This window comes from Excalfactoria chinensis, chromosome Z, assembly GCF_039878825.1.
Source record: "Excalfactoria chinensis isolate bCotChi1 chromosome Z, bCotChi1.hap2, whole genome shotgun sequence".
Lineage (NCBI taxonomy): Eukaryota > Metazoa > Chordata > Aves > Galliformes > Phasianidae > Excalfactoria > Excalfactoria chinensis.
In genome coordinates, this window is record NC_092857.1 from 20,095,371 (window position 1) to 20,112,849 (window position 17,479).

Genomic DNA, 17,479 nt, shown 5'->3' on the forward strand with positions numbered 1-17,479 from the left:
ATATGTCTATATTAGTCTATGTATAACATGTCTTGTGGTTTATGCATGCTGCACTAATCTCTGTGTTAAATCTGTCCCCTCTTTATTCAGAGCATGCTGTCTAGGTCCTTTAATTCCAATTATGCTGCTGTTAGCAGCTTTCACTATGGCAGCTCTAGGGATCTGCATGGCAGCCAGGGTAGTGTTGCCTTGAGTGTTGCAGACGGAAGAGGTTCTGGTGTGCACGTTGTTCGAGTGAGTACCTACAGGAGACTGTTGCAAAATACAGAGGGGTAAAGAATAAACTGTGAGAACTGTCCTTTAAATTGATAGCTGTCTTTCTACAGATGAACAATGCTTTCAATAAAAAGAATAAAACTTGTGCTAGATTGTTTTTTAATAGGTGTTTAATACTTTGCCATTACTTCATATGCCTTAACCTTATTGTCAGGTTTTTCAGATTAATGCTGTGGAGTAGAATTTTCTATTTGGCTTTTATATACGATTGAACAAAAATAAAGATGTCTGGTTTTGTTGTATGTATTGTGAACAAGCACTTGTAATTCTGAATTCAGCCAAAATTGAAAATGGTAGAAAAAAAATTTATTATGTTGTTTTTTCTTCCAAACAAATCCTGCTGCTGTAAATTGTATTGCTGGGTACTTCAGAATTTCAAGGAAACGAGTTAATGTTTCATTAAGAAACATAAGTGAGAGGAAAGAACTCCTTAGTCTGAATATCCTAGGTAGATATTCCAGAAAATTGTTTATCACGTGAATCCTTGCATGAGTCATCTTCAGCGTTTGTTAACTTCTCTTAACGATGTGTTAATGATCAAAGACACCTGTGCAGATGCTAATTTTTGTACATATCCAGCAATATATTCTAAGCGTGGTGTCTTCACCAGTAGGATTTATATATTCTGTATAAACAAAAACAAAGTTTAAGAATTATAAAACCCTTTAAAAAAACACTTTAAAATATTATGAGTGCTCTTTACTTGCTTGAATAATAAGAGGATATTCTTCTTTACCCCCACATTCTGTTTAAAGCATCCCCAGTCTTCAACGTCAGGAGACCAGTGTCAAGATGAAGTATTCATTTCAGGAAAGCAGAATTACTCATCTGCTACACTTAGTCTCAAAGATGTCCCTCCAGACAGCATGAAGAAATTAGCTGTGCAGGTAATTACCTTCGTGATATTGTGGATGGGATATACTTACTATTTGTGGAAGCATATGCTGAGATAGTAGATGGAACTGGGGCTTTAAAACGTAAAAAACAAAACAACAACAACAAAAAAATTTGCTGAGAAAATAGTTGCATGTTGAAATTGGGATACTGCATATGATTTCAGGAAGGCAGATTGAATCTCATTATGTAATTACAGAACTTAACTTGAAATCTGTTGTAATTACATTGCAGTGGTTAACTAGAATGCATAGTACACGTTCTGCATTTATGTGTAAAGACCATCTATGCAAGTGACACTTAGTACAGGGAAAATAAATGTGTGTATGTAATTTACAAGCAGTGATAGATTTCTGACTTCATTGATTTCCACTGAGTTTCTACAGACACTGAGTAATGAGAATTTCCGTTGGTGTATGTTGCCTAAAACTCTACCTCTGACAAAACACAAGAAGAGTTTTCCTATCACGTTTCAGATTTTCTTAAGAAGCAGTGGAAAATCTTGTAAATTGAATATTGTCTCATCTCTAGATTAGCTGAGATACGCACACCCATTTCTCAGAATTACTTTGAAATCTCAGTAACTTTGGGGCTTCATTAAGAAACACTGTTTCCTCCAGCATCATCCTTAGTGAAATAGTTTGAATGTATTGAAGCTCTTTACAGTCTTTACTGCCATCATTATCTCTATCTCAAGAAATTAAATATCATTAATACTGTTTTGATATTTAAATCTTGAGCCTGTAAGTGAACTTCAGGTTTTTGGTTACAGTGATCATATAACTTCTGTCTGCTAACTGTGTAGGGCTTTTGTTTTGTATGTAATTTACTGAGAATTGCTGTGAATATTTTGTGCAAGAAAGATGCAAACTACAACAAAATCAACCGAGTTTCAATATGGTCACTTACACTACCAAAAAAAAACCACAAAAAAAAGGTTGATATTCCTCAGTGAAAAACTGTTTGTCTGGTCTGTTCTAGTAAATTAGTAGACATAAAGAGTTTTTGTTTTACAGAGTTGTTCTCGTAGGGTCAGAACTGATCGGTCTGGTGAAAAGTCAGTGTGATTGTACACGATCCAGGAGAGTAATTTTAGTAATGTTCCTAAAATTAAAAACAACCAAACATGAGAAATACTGAAATAAGGAAGAATGGAGGATTAGTCTGTATAAAGTCTATGGCATTAACAACATTCGTATTTTATTCAGATACCTTTGACAAATGGACAAATGTGCCAGCCTCAAAGACCTCAGGCAAACTATAGCCAAGTCCATCATCTCCCTCCTCAGTCATCAGTAGGAAGACATCCATCTAGAGAACAGTTAATTGATTACTTGATGTTGAAAGTTGCCCACCAACCTACCTATACCCAGTCCCAGTGTTCTCCTCGACAAAGCCATGAATTGGTAAAGCAAGAGGTAAGGGTGTAATGTCATTTGAATGACTGACATCTGCATGTTATAAAGAGAAATATGGTAGATTTTTTTTTTTTAACAGATAGTTCCAACAACTTATGTTTGCATTCTTTTAATGAGGTAGAAATTTATTTTTTGACTACATTTATTCTTCACTGACTCATTATTTATGAGTAACTGAAAAACTCAAGATCACGGTGCAAATTAGAGTAACTTGCTTCTATTCATTGCTCTCCAAAATGATTTAAAAAGTTGCAGATGTGGAGTTGTGCAGCCCTAAATCACAACAGGATAAAAATGCGATAACATCTGACACATACCTGATAATTATTAGTTTTGTTTATGGTATAAATCCTTATGAGTAAGGAATTCATGCACCATTTAACAACTCCTTCATTGTGAGCAACTTTCTGTTCTCGGACACAGAATTTTTCCACTGTATTGTTTTGTTATTGGTGGAAAAATTCAGAGAGCTTTCATTTTGTGGTAGAATAAACATATGCACCTTTTGTGTAAAACTGTCTTCTAATCAACTCTTCTGTGGAGAGAAAGGAGATACAGTGATAGCTATGTGTAATTTAGAATGAAAGCTAGGTTTAATTTTAAAATTCAGCTAGAAGTAGCAAGAAGCAATAGGAAGAACGAATCCTTGCAGGTGGGCATGTATTTGCTGAGAACATGACACTAATTTACATAGTATCTAAATATCTCTGAATTTAGAGGCTACGTGGACTACTATGATTATAGTAGCAGTGATGTTAGAGTGAAACTTAAATACCAAGATATCTTGGCTTGAATTAAAATTACGAGATACAGCATTCACTTAGATTATGATAAATGCTTTTTGAATTTTTTTCCTTTCAAAAGCTTTTGTTTATCTGAATTCCTTAGTAATAAATTAATTGCAGTAGCTTTGAATGCACAATTTGAGACAGTTCTTCTAACTTTGGTTGTAACTGCTTAGATTCGAGTGAGAATTGACAAGGATCCAGAACTTGGATTTAGTATATCAGGAGGAGTTGGTGGTAGAGGAAATCCATTCAGACCTGAAGATGATGTGAGTATTTTAGAGTCTTAAAATCGTTCTGATTAGCAAATGTTTCCTTATATATGAAAAATACATAAGCACTAAGGGCAAACCACTAAAACCTTAGTTGGAGAAAAGTGAGGAAAAATTATGGAAAATGGAGGCAGTAGCCACATGATAACGTGGAGAGTGATTTTCACTGAACGTTTCTAAGGCTGTACCAGATAACAGTTCACAGATCTGTGATAGTGAATTACAGAGTTTACAGTTAGGAAGCCTCTTAAAAGAGAACGTGATTTAGCCTACAGCATTATTTCTGTGGTTGATAATGCATTTTGACATATACATCTGCCAAATTAAACAAAGGCTTGAGTTACACATCAGGCAGATCAGAATTTGCCCTTTGGTAATCCTGTAGAGGCAATTGCTTTGGATTTAAAAATGGATTGGAAAAATAAGGCAGCCATAAAATAATACTGCATCATCTTCTATGTAAGATGGAAATTTGAAATGTTTGTAATTACATCTGTGTGCCCTAATTTTATGAAATAAATTGTCAAAAATGTTTTCCACCTCTGTTTTTGAAGGGTATATTTGTAACCAGAGTACAACCCGAAGGACCAGCATCTAAGTTGTTGCAACCTGGGGATAAAATAATTCAGGTACTGTAGTCATTATAATTAATTAGCCTGCGTAATGTATTAGCTCACTTTTAATTTGCTTCTTTTCTAAAAGCAGCGTTTTGCATTTTTGTGTAGATCACTAGTGTCTCTCCAGAACCATTTTAGTGTTCTGGGATGGTGCTTTCCATTTTTTCCTACCTAACATTAGGATAAGTGAGATGAAGGAATTACAATTTGGGTCGTTTTTTGAAATTCTGAATACTTTTTGTAAGTTTAATTTTCATAATTTTAAAGGCAAAAAGCTCATCCAGACATTGTCATTCAAGGTGGAATGTGAGCAAGTTAATTAAACTTTGTCATTCATTTATACATTACTCTGAATACTGAATCATGTGACAGCCATCAGTCACTCCTCATGCCCATTTTCTGTTGCTCTCCCCACACTGCAGTACTGCACACTGCGTCTTTGAGGCCTTTGCTGCCTCTCCCTTAGCTGGCAGATTGGATTTACACAGCCACTGACAGAGGCTGCTTTCTTTGCTGGCTGATACCTGAGTGCTCACAGTGTGTGCCTCCTGGCTACTCCATCTGCCACAAGCAAGCCAAATAGTTTCTTTCAGGAGCTCAGGCTTCTGGTTGCAGCTCTGTGGCCTTTTTTTGTTTCTCTTCAGCAAGTTCATGCTTTTCAGACCAGTTTTGCTTGAAATTATCTAATGAACTTGCAAGTTATTTTTGGAGGGGTCAAGGAAATGAATGAATGGATTATATAACCTTACTGTTGTTCAGAAACAGGCTAACAGGATATTTAAAGCACCCTTTAAGTTGCAGGGCCAGTCTCTTGGTAAAAATTATTCTCCATGTTACCAGTATCAGGGTATTTATAGATTCAACTCTGCTACTTTTCAGCTTTCTGGAAGACAAACAGAAACTTTGTATCTTGATTAAACTACCGTCTTGTATGAACAGTTTTCTTAAGCAGAAACAAATTGCATGATCCCTCCAATGAAAGAGAAAGACAGTTAGCACACACACAAATAAATGAACTAAGATAAATTATTCCACCCTTAAGGTAACTCGGTTTTGAATGTGGTAAATAATTAAGTATATGTTTTTCCTGACAAGGGCAAGAGCAAGCTACCTTCTGGTCCTAGCACTCTTAGAGGTGTAGACTACTTTAAGTGAGGGGGCAACTCTCCATACAGGAAGAATAGCATGTTAAACCTTGGAATAGAGTGGTGTGTGTGAAGGGTATTTTTTTCTTTTAATGGATTATTCTTGACTATATGTAATCTCATTTGTCTCTATGACATATGCAGTGAAATTTCTTTCTGTCCTGCTGGTAGTCTGCAAGGGTTTTGCTTTTTGTTTAATGAAGAATTTATAGTTTTTAAGAGCTCAGGGAGACACTGCATTTACATCTGTAGACAATTACAGCCTCTTTCATTTCTCATAACTAAGAAATTTTTTTGGTGTAACAGCATGTTCTTTGTAACCATGGTTCCTCAGTGATAATGTAACAGCAGTCCTATTCTGTCTTGTTGACATGTAGTCATAAAAACAGCTGCATTTGTCTATGATCTCTCTTCAGATTACTCTCCTATGCTTGTTATTGCAACATTTTCTGTAAAACATACATTATAAGTATATTATAATGCATGTCTAATACATATATATATATCAAGTGAAATATTCTACATGACCACTGCCTAAATAACCGCATGGACGTCTTAAGATACTGTTGCATATAGGCTAGGACACACCATACAGATGATGGCATGGAATTATTATTGCTGCTTTTGCTCTCTCAACATTTTAGATTACAAACTGTCTTTGTAACCCTAGGCAGATTTACAACTTACAGCCTTAATAACAAAGGGTCTAGTTGGTAGCAGCAGAAAGCGTTAGGTAATAAGATGAGTGTGCACAGCTCCAAAATGGAACATTTAAAAGCACAACTAGTGTTAACTGTCACCTCTGATGACATTTTGACTCGACCTCTGTCACCATAAGAAGGACCGGCCCCTCTGGGAGAAAGGTGGGAGACAGAGCTGGAAGCAGCAGACAGACCAGACTGTCACTCTGCAAGATGTTACAACCCAGACTGAGTATGAATTTGTAGCAGTGCATCCTGGAAAGCTGAATGCTTGTTTCTGTAGGCTGCTTAGGGCTGCCTGTGTTTGCCAGGCCCATTTTAGGAATGACAGAGGTGCTTGATCATAGGAAAATTGAAGCTGGGGTGACCCTGGGAGGCTTCAGTTCCAGCCTTCTGTTGAAAGAGAGTTGGCACAGAGATCTGATGTATCCAGTCAGGTCCTGGAAGATGTACACAGCTAAAGACTGTATAACCTCATAGAACAATCTGGCCCACTGCTATACTGTGCTTGTGGGACAAAGAAAGTTCAGTGCATATAGTCTGATGGGAGAAAGGGAGTGAAGTCCTAAAAGGGCTCCAGTGCTATGAATTCTTTTTGTTATAGGTTCAAATACTTCTTAATTTATCAATCACAGATGCCACTTCTAGTATTTAAACTGAGAAGTATAATTTGTACTGCCTTTGCTTTTCTTTAGCGTGGCTGTATTCAGGCTGAAGAATTAAAAGTCTGATGCTTTCAAGCTCAGATTTCTCTTTTGGTTGTTTGCAAATATTTTCAGTACTCTTGGGACAAAATTCTTTCGAGGCTAACAGGATCCATGAATTTCTTTTAGCACGTACCTGTATTTTCTGCTGACATTAATCATGTAATTAGTGGATCAGCAGCATGTTATTGCCTGCATTCATGTAAGATTTTGTTATTTTAAGCCTAGTTTAAGCTTAAATGAACTACCATGAAATATCAGACTGCCATTTTCAATTCTAAACATTTCTTTTTAGGCTAACGGATACAGCTTCATAAATATTGATCACGGACAAGCAGTATCTTTGCTAAAGACTTTTCAGAACACAGTGGAACTCATCATTGTGAGAGAAATTTCTTCATAAATTCTGTGGATAATGGGGATAAAGCCAACAGGATTCATTGAAGGACTTTTGGGAAACTGAATATTTTGCCTATTTTTATACATGAAAGGAACTTGAAAAGAATTATGATCAATATTTGTACAGGAAATGAAAAACTGAACTTGTGGTTAAAGGGGAAAAAACCACTGTACAGAACATACAGGAAATCATTTTGGAAATGCATATGGTGAATAAACTTGTTTTTAAGCATTATAGCAATCTAAGGATCACTCCTCCAAGAACAAACCTGTGTTATTGTTTTGTACAGATGGTAGGTTTATTTTTGGATAATTCATACACATTACTAAACTTTGTGCAAGGCTTTAATCAGCCTAGGTTGTAGCCAATGGACAGATGGCAGGGCTATCTGTCCTGTAGCTGTTTATTGCCTTTATTTTTATTCACCAGATATTAATGTGTTATGCTGAAACCACTCCTATAGATGTGGAAAGGGGATATTAAATGTTGGCTTTGATATGTGCACACTGTATAGTTGAATGGGTAGATGGAAGGTGGTGCTGGTCGGACAGTACAAAGGTCAGGTGAATCAACTATCTGCTATCTAAATCTGGAATCAATAAAGACAAAAAGGCATTTAGTTCTGGAGTGTACGTCTACCAATAGAAGATGCAATAAAAGATTATGGTGTTTTTTAGGAAGACTGTAATTACGAATCTGTGATACTCTACAGGATTTGTTCCTAATGTAGTCACTGATTACTCATTTGCCACGTGATTCATGTTTAGTTGGGTTTTCTTCAATACATACTTTTTTTCAGCTGCACTGTGGAAATGTGCCCAGAGATTTTTCTTTGCAATGGAGATCTCCAATTCTGTGCAAATGGTGATACCTTTGTCTTTATAAAATAAAGTACTCCATTCTAACCTTTCAGATTTTTGAAATGAAACCGAAATGGCCAGTTTTTAAGATTGTTGCCTGTAATATATATTTAAACACACTCAAAATAGATGATGCAGGAAGGGTTATGAAAGTCATCTTGATTTTGTTTGGCCTTTGCATTGCCTTGTTAATCAAAAAGGAGACCATACGCATGGAGAGCTAGGTAACCAAAGCAAGTTTGTGAACCTTTGAACAGTGGTGGAGAATTGCTGTGATGAGATGGTGTATGGGAAATGGGTAATCACCATTGGTGTTGGGTCAGCTGTGGGAGCACAGGTGAGAGTGATTTAGCTGTGCTCCTGGAAGGGGTGGAGCTTGACTCTACCTCCTCTAGACCTCATTTAAGGGCTGACCAGCACTAGGGCAGCATCTCTTGGAGATCGCTCCTCGGTGGAGATTGCCTCAGCGGTTCCCAGCAGACTGAAGGCTTCCATACGGGTGAGTTTTTCCTGTAAATAACCTTTTGGGTATTTACTACCATCTTTACGTTATTGTCACCGTACAGATGGAGAGCAAAGGGAGGGTATACTTACAACCAGCCAGTTTGTAATGATGTTTCTTAAAGGGCTGTTCCTACAGGTAACATTAAATGTGAACTAGACACTTCAGAGTCATTAAAGGGTTTCTAACTGTATTAATGTAATAGTGATTTACCACAGGCTGCCTTTGTTCCTTATTACTGTGTAAAATATTCAATTATGCTTGTATTAATTTTGTTTACCAGAAACATTAACTTTATTTTTCTCTTTCTCCTTTGTAATTCAATAAAGACTGTGCAATCTGCAGTGTTAATTAATACATGGTTGTTATGGACCAGGGAAAAGTGCCATAGAAGACCAGTAACTGTTTTTAATCAGGGCTAATGATTAGCCTGTCATTGGAGCAATATTCAGTTATTGCAGTTCATTTTTACTTACATACAAGTTGATTGTTTGAAACAAGTAGAAATTGCTTTCTTTTCAACCCATGTGTACAAAAATAAATGCATTTAATAAAGCTAGCAAAGACACCAGCCTCCTTTAGTTTTGGGGAAATCAACTGCGAGAGAGGAATTATACATAGCTGGCAGTAATAAACAGGCAGTACTTTTAAAGTAAGTGAACTTCAATATTATTGCACTTCTTTCAAAGATGTTAACTGTTGCTTATTGTACTGTGTATAGTTCTAATAATGTTAATTGAAACCCTTTAACAACTCCTTGTATATTTTAATTCTTTTTAGTTTATTTTCAGTGATATTTACATAGGAAAATGGTTTTTTTGTTTGTTTTGTTTTTATATATTAGCAGAAACGTGCTGTATTTTGATAAAAATTCACTTATTTTCTGTGTGCTCTTAATCTTCAAAGAAAAGAATGAGAAACGTAGCTATATAATGGCAGGCTTCAGTGTGCCCCTTCCGAGATTCATTTGGTTGTTTAGTTTCCAGTTTTTTAATTGAAAAAACTAAATGTTCACATTGCACATTCATTAATCTCAGTCATTTTATTTTGATCGCACACTGCCTTTTAAAGGGAAAAAAAAGCAACAGACAGACACATCCTGAATCGGTCTTCTACATAACCTGTATCTTTGGGAAGGGAAAGGTCCAAAAAGCAGAACTGATTCTTTACTGATCTTGGGCTGACTCTGTACACATTTTGCAGTACATTTAATTATAATACTGAGGAATTATACTGTGTTGTATTTTACTTTAATGTTAAGAGGAGTTTTAAATGGTATTGTCTTACTTAATTTTGAGATTGACTTATCAAGAGACAATTCTATCAAAAACTGCTTGGCTTGTAGAAACAGAGTTTTATGGGAGAAGTTTAGTACCTCTCGTGGGAACATTCAGCCAAAGTTTGTCTACAGTAAATTAGCAAATTAATCGTCAAATAAAACGTGAATGATACTGACTTTACTCGGTAAACCTTGGAGTTTTCAGTGCGTTGAAATGTGTTTGTTCCTTCTGTGTCTGTGTGTAACCTCAAGGACTTGTCAAGCTAGATGACTTTGCAGAAGGTGGGAAAAGACCTCTGAGCTGCTCTCATTGGGAATCAGCAGGAGGAGAGACAGTGCTGGCATTTCCCTTAAATTACTTCTTGAGCAGAAAAAGTATCTGTCAGCAGTGAAGCTTACTCAGAATGGCAGTGAGTTGATCCAAACTCTGTTAATTCTTTCTGTTCTTACTTAGTTCATTAAAGAATCAGTTCAACTGATGTAATGAAAAGATGAAGTCCCCCACATATTTATTGTGTAAATATTTCTAGTTTCTTTTTTGGACTGGAGTTTTTAAGAAGTGTGTATATACTTGACAGCATTCTATGAACGCAAACATAGCAATAAGCAACACACAAAATCAAAACCTTTGTGATTTGGGACTTTTTTTTTTTTGCTTAGAAATATTCCCGTGTCAACAGCGATGAAATGTTTTTATTGATCAGCATTTATTCAACATTCCAAATTTTTGTATATAATTAGACTGTTCCTGAGGTAACACATGGAGAATAGATAATAAACTAATGCTCTTGAAAGCTCTGTGTAATGGACTTATTTAACTTCTAGGAAATTCTCCATGGCACAGTTTTATATTCCTGTAGTTTTTATAGGCATTAATCCCCTGTCAGTGTCCATTAATAAAGACCTGTTTGTGTTTTCAGCTCCATCCATCTCAGCGCAACAAGGGTCTGCTTGAATTGGTTTCATTGTAAAACTGAGTTAAGTATTTAAAAGCAAAAACAAAAAAACCCCACAAAACCAGTGAGAAAGCAAAACAATAACAAACCCTCTCACTTCTGAATTGCCATGCTTTATAATGAAATCAATTAGCAACTCTTGTTCTAAAGAGATGAGTAGTATATGCCTAGTATGAATGGAGTTGTTGAAATAGCAAAGAAGACTGACTAAGCACAGGCTTAAATAGGGTAACTTGGGCCTGACCTAGTAAGATGTACAAAGGCTATTGGGAAGAGAAAGGCACAAATATTACAGGAGAGGCAAATGTGGGTTTACATCCAGTCATCTTGGAAACCATGACGGTGTAAAAGCACAGATGAAATCATCTTTACTTTCAGTGTGCAGCTGGCACACCAATCTGACTTATATCTTGACCTTTCCTGCTTCCTCTGTGCAGAAAAGAGACTCTCACTGTAAGGGGTTACCGCCTTGATGACCCTGGAGTGCTGGGCCCCTCTGCTTCTGAAGTTTGGCATTTGTTTTCCACTGGGAGATTGGAACTAGTGAGGAATGGATTACACAGCCTGTGTAATCAGAGCCGCATTGTGCCACAAAGAACATTATTTCTGGAGAGGTTCCATGTGGCACATATTGGAAAACAAACAGATCAGGCAAGAAACCCCTTTCTCAAAACTTTTTACATTCATCCTTTGCCGTTCATCTGGGGAAGAGCTGACTTTAGGAAGCGTTTTTCAGGTTGTGGCTTCAAATCCTTTCTGCTCTTCTGCCTTCAAGAACCATCTTTCCCCAGACCTGCCAGAATAAGTCAATTTAAAAGGTTCTGAGTGCCTCAGAGCACATCCGTTGTTCTGAAAAATTAAAGACTGGCAGGAGAACCGGGTACAGTTCTCCATTTGAAAGGATAAATCTCAATTTGCCATCCAAAGAAATATTTTTACAAGTAAAACAACGTACCTTCTGAAAAATGGCTATGAGGAAAGCCACAGGTAAGGCCCTCATTCTTCGGGAAAATGGAGGTCCAAGAATCTTACTGCTAAAATCAAAGAAATATGCTGCAGTAATCGTGATTTGTCGAACTTAGATAGCTTATACTGTTATTATTTCTTTATAAAGAAAAGTTTAAATTTGTTTAAACTGATATTAATTTAGGTTTGTCCCTAAAGAGCCTTTTATGCTTTCTCTGTAAGAGCTGGTCTGTGTGTAACTGTATTAAATGATGCTACCCGCCAATGCCTCTGCTTCATGGGAGGATCTCAGATTATACAAGTACTGAATTACTTCCTTCTTTTTTTTTCCCCCTTTTCTCCTCCCACTCCTTCCCAAGAGGACAAACCTGTACATTTCTAAGCTGCTTTCAACACTAGACAAAAAGCACCTCTAAAGCCAAATCCCTGCTCAGCCAAGCCTACTGTCAGCCCCACCTGCGCAACTTCTGACTTTTGAAGTCTGAAATATGAATGTTCCTTGTATTTTAAGGCTGTTTCCTGAAATACTTCAATGAGCAGCATGATCTGTGCTGTATTGCATCAAGTGGATAAGATCATTGCATTTCTACGAGACAGCTGCTTGTAGGTTCGGAAGCCCACTGTTTTTAATTTACATTCTTATTCATCCTCAACAAGTAAGCAGTGAAATATATGATTTAATCTTCTGTGACGTGATTCCATCTGATTCTTTTTACAGTTTTGAAGATTTGTGACTATAGAAAAATAATGACTGTTGGCTGGGAAAGGAAGCTTGTATAATGATGAGCTAAAAAAAAACAAACTGGAGACTGATAAAAATGAATTTAATATCACATTCCACATCACATCACCAGCTCATCTTTGCCACCCATATTCCCCGTTCAGTAACTGGGACTTTATGGTTACACTGCTGACAGCTCTGCAACAAGTTGTTGAAGCACGGTATTGGTCCCCCTGTCCTCCTCACCGCCTTTCCTCTCAGTGGGAGTCTTGAGTAGGATAGCTCATTGACCCCATGCTGTCCCCTGAGATGAGGAACCCTTATTCCCTCCTGCATGAACTGCTAGATCCGCTGCCTGTGTTCTTGGCCCCACTCTCACAGACTAGCAGCTTCAAGGTGGGTGCTTCACCCTCTGAAAGCAGGGCCGCAGCAATACAGGCCTCAGGCAACCTAAGTCCAGTGCATCTGACAGTGCTCAATAAATCTTCCATAGGCAGAAAACTCTGTGGCAGCAGATCCTCAAGTTAGTCTGAGGGTTCTCAGTTCACATGCTCTTTAATATCTCCATCAATAATATCAACAGTAACACTGAGTGCACTCCTAGCAAGTTTGTGGATGACACCAAGCTCTGTGGAACAGCTCAAGGGATGGGATGCCATCCAGAGAGAAATAAACAGGCTCCAGATGTGAACCTAGGTGAAACTCATAAGGTCCAACAAAGCGAAGTGCAAGGTCTTGCACCTGGGCCATGGAAACCTCCACTGTCAGTACAGGCTGGGAGGTGGAAGGATAGAGCACAGTTCTGCCAAAAAGGAGTTGGGGTTACTGGTGGATGGTAAACTGGACGTGAGCGAGCAATGTGCTCTCAGAGCTCAGAATGTGAACCGGATCCTGGGCTGCATCAGAAGAAGTGTGACCAGCAGGTTGAAGGAGGTGATCCTGCCCTGTGCTCAGAGTACTGCATCTAAATGTGGAGTCCTCTGTACAGGAGAGGCACAGACCTGCTAGATTGTGTCCAGAAGAGGGCCACAAAAAAGATCCAAAGGATGGAACAACTCCCCTATGAAGGTGGTAAGAAAGCTGGGGCTGTTCAGTCTGCAGAAGGGACCTGAGAGCAGAGTTTCAGTATCAAAAAGGGGGAAATAAGAAAGAAGGGTACAGACTCTTTAGCAGGGTTTGAGTTGACAGAACAAGAGGAAATGGTTTCAAACTAAAAGAGGAGAGATTTAAACTGGTTATAAGGAAAAAGTCTTCTACAGTGAAGTTGGTGAGGCACTGGGACAGGTTGCCCAGAGATGTGGTGGATGCCGCATCCCTGAACACATTCAGGGTCAGGCTGGACAGGGCTCTGAGCAGCCTGATCTGCAGCTGTCCCTGTTCATTGCACAGGAGTTGGAGTAGGTGACTTTTAAAGGTCCCTTCCAAGTCAAACAATTCTTTGATTCTATGATTCAATGACTTCACAGAAATACTCTGTGAAGGACTTTGTGCATTTGTAAAGTAGGCTGCAGTTATTTAAGAGAAAATCTGTTACATGGATATGGATAGGCTTACTGAGCTGTAAAATACACAGTTAACGTGTAGCTGCTGTCTGGTAATGGCTGAGTAAGAATATTTTCAGCAAAACATTTATTCAAATTCCTGATTAGAGCCTTAAAGTTGTAATAAAATGCAACAGAACACGTCTGATGTGACTTGGATGGCAGTAGTCCTAAGATGGTCTAGAACACGGTCAGGATTTTGCTACTGAGATGACATGGCTGTTCTGCTGTTCTGCTGGCCTAAACTTATGAGCGGTAAGAAATGAGATTTCCAATAACAGTAATTTGTAACATCTTTTCATGCAGTTGCATAACACAAAGGGGAACATGGCGCTGCCATTCACCATTTCATGGGGCAGATGGGGCAGCTGGGCGCTGCCAACTGATAAACTGTTAATGTTTCAGTGTCATACAAGTTATTGGAAAAACCGTGACAGAAGATTCAGTCTTGTTTGCCAGACATTTAGAGTGTCTGGATAAACTTCCTAAAGAATATATCTTATCAGAGAGACTGGGAGGGCACGAACCAGAATTTCTATAGAGAGGAAAATACCACAACCTCTTTCAGTTCCTAACAGTGATGATTTAGACTTCAAAGGGAAAAAAATAAAACAACATTTTTTAAAATGGCCAAAAAAAGAAAAGAAAAGAAAAGAAAAGAAAAGAAAAGAAAAGAAAAGAAAAGAAAAGAAAAGAAAAGAAAAGAAAAGAAAAGAAAAGAAAAGAAAAGAAAAGAGAAAAGAAAAGAAAGGGGCGGGGGGGGGGGGGGGGGGGAGGGGGCAAGAAGCTCTCTAATGAGTTATAGATGGGTTATAAATATGCACTGGCAAAACACGTGATGTGTGCCCAGGCTCCTAAAATTGTAACAGCTTAGCATACGTGATTGATCATTGTCTGCAACAGCTTTCGCTCACAATAGAATAATCAGCAACTGGTTTTGAGTACGGAGAAGGTATTTCTGCTGAGAATGCTTCTGCCAGAAGTACTGAGACCAAAAACTATGACTCCTAAACTGGAAGTGTAAGGTTTTCCAACCGATCTTGAAACACATGCTAGCAGATGGTTAGCTGACGTATTGTTATGGACTGGAAAGTAATTAATAATGTAAAACTTTCTCCTTTACTAACTACATCAGGAAGCGAGCAGTGGGGTTGGTCTTGACAAACACAAAGACCAGAAAACATTCTGCAAAGCTTCCAAACAGAGGAAAATTGCTTTTTTTTTTTCTTTTTTCTTTTTTTTTTTTTTTTCTTTTTTTCCTATTGTATTTTAATTTAAAAAATCCATGGATATACACTTGCTCATTTGAATGATGGTGTTGATTCTGTAGTAAGTTATTTGCAGTGGATCATTTTATTGTATAAATTATTATTCTCTTGATACTGACATATTAATTTTAAGGCGTCTGAAGACTGAAACATGGAAAGAATTTTCAACATTAGTGCTAAACTCAAGTTGTTTTGTATTAGTGTATATTGTATATAACTTTCTAGGAAATGTTATACATCAGATATTTGTTTGCTAAAGCAATTTATGAAGCCAGTGGTGACGGCGCCCAGTTCCAGTTCCCAGCTGCCCTGTGGTGCAGACCCTGCCCCTGACCCCCATCTGCCCCTCCCCTGGCACAGCTCCATGCCGTTCCCTCAGCCCTGTCGCTGTCACACAGAGCAGAGCTCAGCGCTGCTCCTCTGCTCCTGTGAGGAGCTGCAGCCGCCATCAGGCCTCCGCTCAGCTCCTCTGCTCTGCGCTGAGCACACACAGGGACCTCAGCCGCTCCTCATCTTCTTAGCCCTCCTTTGGGCGGTCTCTAACAGCTTTATATCCTTACACTGTGCCACCCAAACCACACCCAGTGCTGGAGGTGAAGCCGCACAGCACAGAGCACAGGGGAACACCCCTCCCTCCCCCACTGGCAGTGCTGGGCCTGGTGCCCCCAGATTACAGCTGTCCCTTTGGGCACACCGCTGGCTCACCTTCCATTTGTCATCAACTAGAGCCCAGATCCCTCTGTGGGGCTGCTCTCCAGCCTCCTACACCCAGCTGAACACGTTGCCAGAGCTGCCCTGTCCCCACGGCAGAATCCAGCACTCTTGCTAAACTTAATACTGCTGGTGATTGTCCAAAGATAATACAAAAACGATCCAAATTACCAAGCCAATATATGTATGATGGTGGCAATTAGTAATAGTAATCATAATAAAAACACATTCCTAGCAATTTTAGTTCGGTAGGAATGCACCAAATTGATATGTGGAATTTTATATGTTATAGCCGGTTTTCTAAAAACCCTCTTGAGGAAAACATGTTTCTGTAATTCAGTGTTGCATGGAAAATGAATACTAGACTAATAAGTGACCTAAGAAACGCTAGCCTGAAACTGGACGCAGTTTGTTCTCAAATCTTTCACCTGCTTGAGCTCATTCTTGGTCTGTGAAGGGTGGAGATGTGTTTTCCATAGTAGAGATACAAAGCAGGTGCAGAAATGTCACAGCTGTTCCAGTTTTCCAATGCTGTTTTGTATAGATGACTGCCAGGCAGAGGGAGGATGTTTGAAAAGGTTTCAGCTGCTAAAATCGATCATGCTGAGGTTGTCCATTACTGCCACTATGTGTGCAATTAGAAGAGTTCTAGCTCAAGTTTCATCTGAAGGTGATGTTGAGAAATACGCCAGAAAAAGCCTTTCCATGAGGTTGCTGGGTAGGGATATGAAATTGTTGTCATCTGTTATAGAATGTCTTCTCAAATGCATTTTTATTTCGTCTTTGAGATTGCAGATCGAGTAGATTATGATTTCTTAGAATCAAGGGTTTGTTTTCTGTTAAATCTATCATGTAAATGATAGGTTCATTTCCTGTGTTCTGTATCCCCCATTGGTGCAAATCCTTGGAATACTGGTTGTGTGGTGATACAAATGATGTGATGTTAACGCCTACAGAAACAAACCTAAGCAGCAGAGGCAATGAAAATGTGCTGGTTTTTAGTCTCATTCTGGTATTCCTCATGAATTTATTTATACATCCTTATTTGGATCTCTTGAAATATATGTTAAACACAATTCACTATCTTTGAGAATGAAAAAGGCAATGAAAATACAGCCTGCATGCTTTAATGAGAAACAAAGGTGCGAGCCTTGGCTGGATGGTGGTATTTTAAATATCTGTACCATTCACTCAAGCATTTATTGATGTCTCAATAACAGGTTTTCTGAGTTCTGCACATAACTGCAGTACTATGGAAGGCAGACTGAGAAGCAGAAAAATAGTGTATTGTCAACAAGTATTTATGTCTGCTGATGTGTAAATTGCCTACACTAAAACACCCATTCTCAGCCTCAAAATGGCCACTGAAAGGAGTATCAGTTACACAGCCACCCTACGGCTACCTGTGCAGTTCTTCCCTAAACAATGTGCCTCTGAGTCATTTTTCTTTGTTCAGTTGAACA

The 17,479-nt window shown here is 38.4% G+C and overlaps 1 protein-coding gene across 4 annotated transcripts in view; it reads left to right on the top strand.

Annotated features, from left to right (window-relative positions):
* ERBIN (erbb2 interacting protein) overlaps positions 1 to 10,644 on the top strand; it is a 101,826-nt gene extending 91,182 nt beyond the window's left edge. For 3 of the 4 annotated variants that reach the window (XM_072359135.1, XM_072359136.1, XM_072359134.1), the window contains 6 exons: positions 91 to 234; positions 1,032 to 1,163; positions 2,379 to 2,588; positions 3,550 to 3,642; positions 4,200 to 4,274; positions 7,108 to 10,644. In XM_072359135.1, the coding sequence (XP_072215236.1) occupies positions 91 to 234; positions 1,032 to 1,163; positions 2,379 to 2,588; positions 3,550 to 3,642; positions 4,200 to 4,274; positions 7,108 to 7,215 (762 nt within the window). In that variant the 3' untranslated portion in view covers positions 7,216 to 10,644. The remainder of the gene's footprint in view (positions 1 to 90; positions 235 to 1,031; positions 1,164 to 2,378; positions 2,589 to 3,549; positions 3,643 to 4,199; positions 4,275 to 7,107) is intronic. The other variant, XM_072359137.1, reaches the window with a different exon arrangement.
* Positions 10,645 to 17,479: the final 6,835 nt, after the last annotated feature.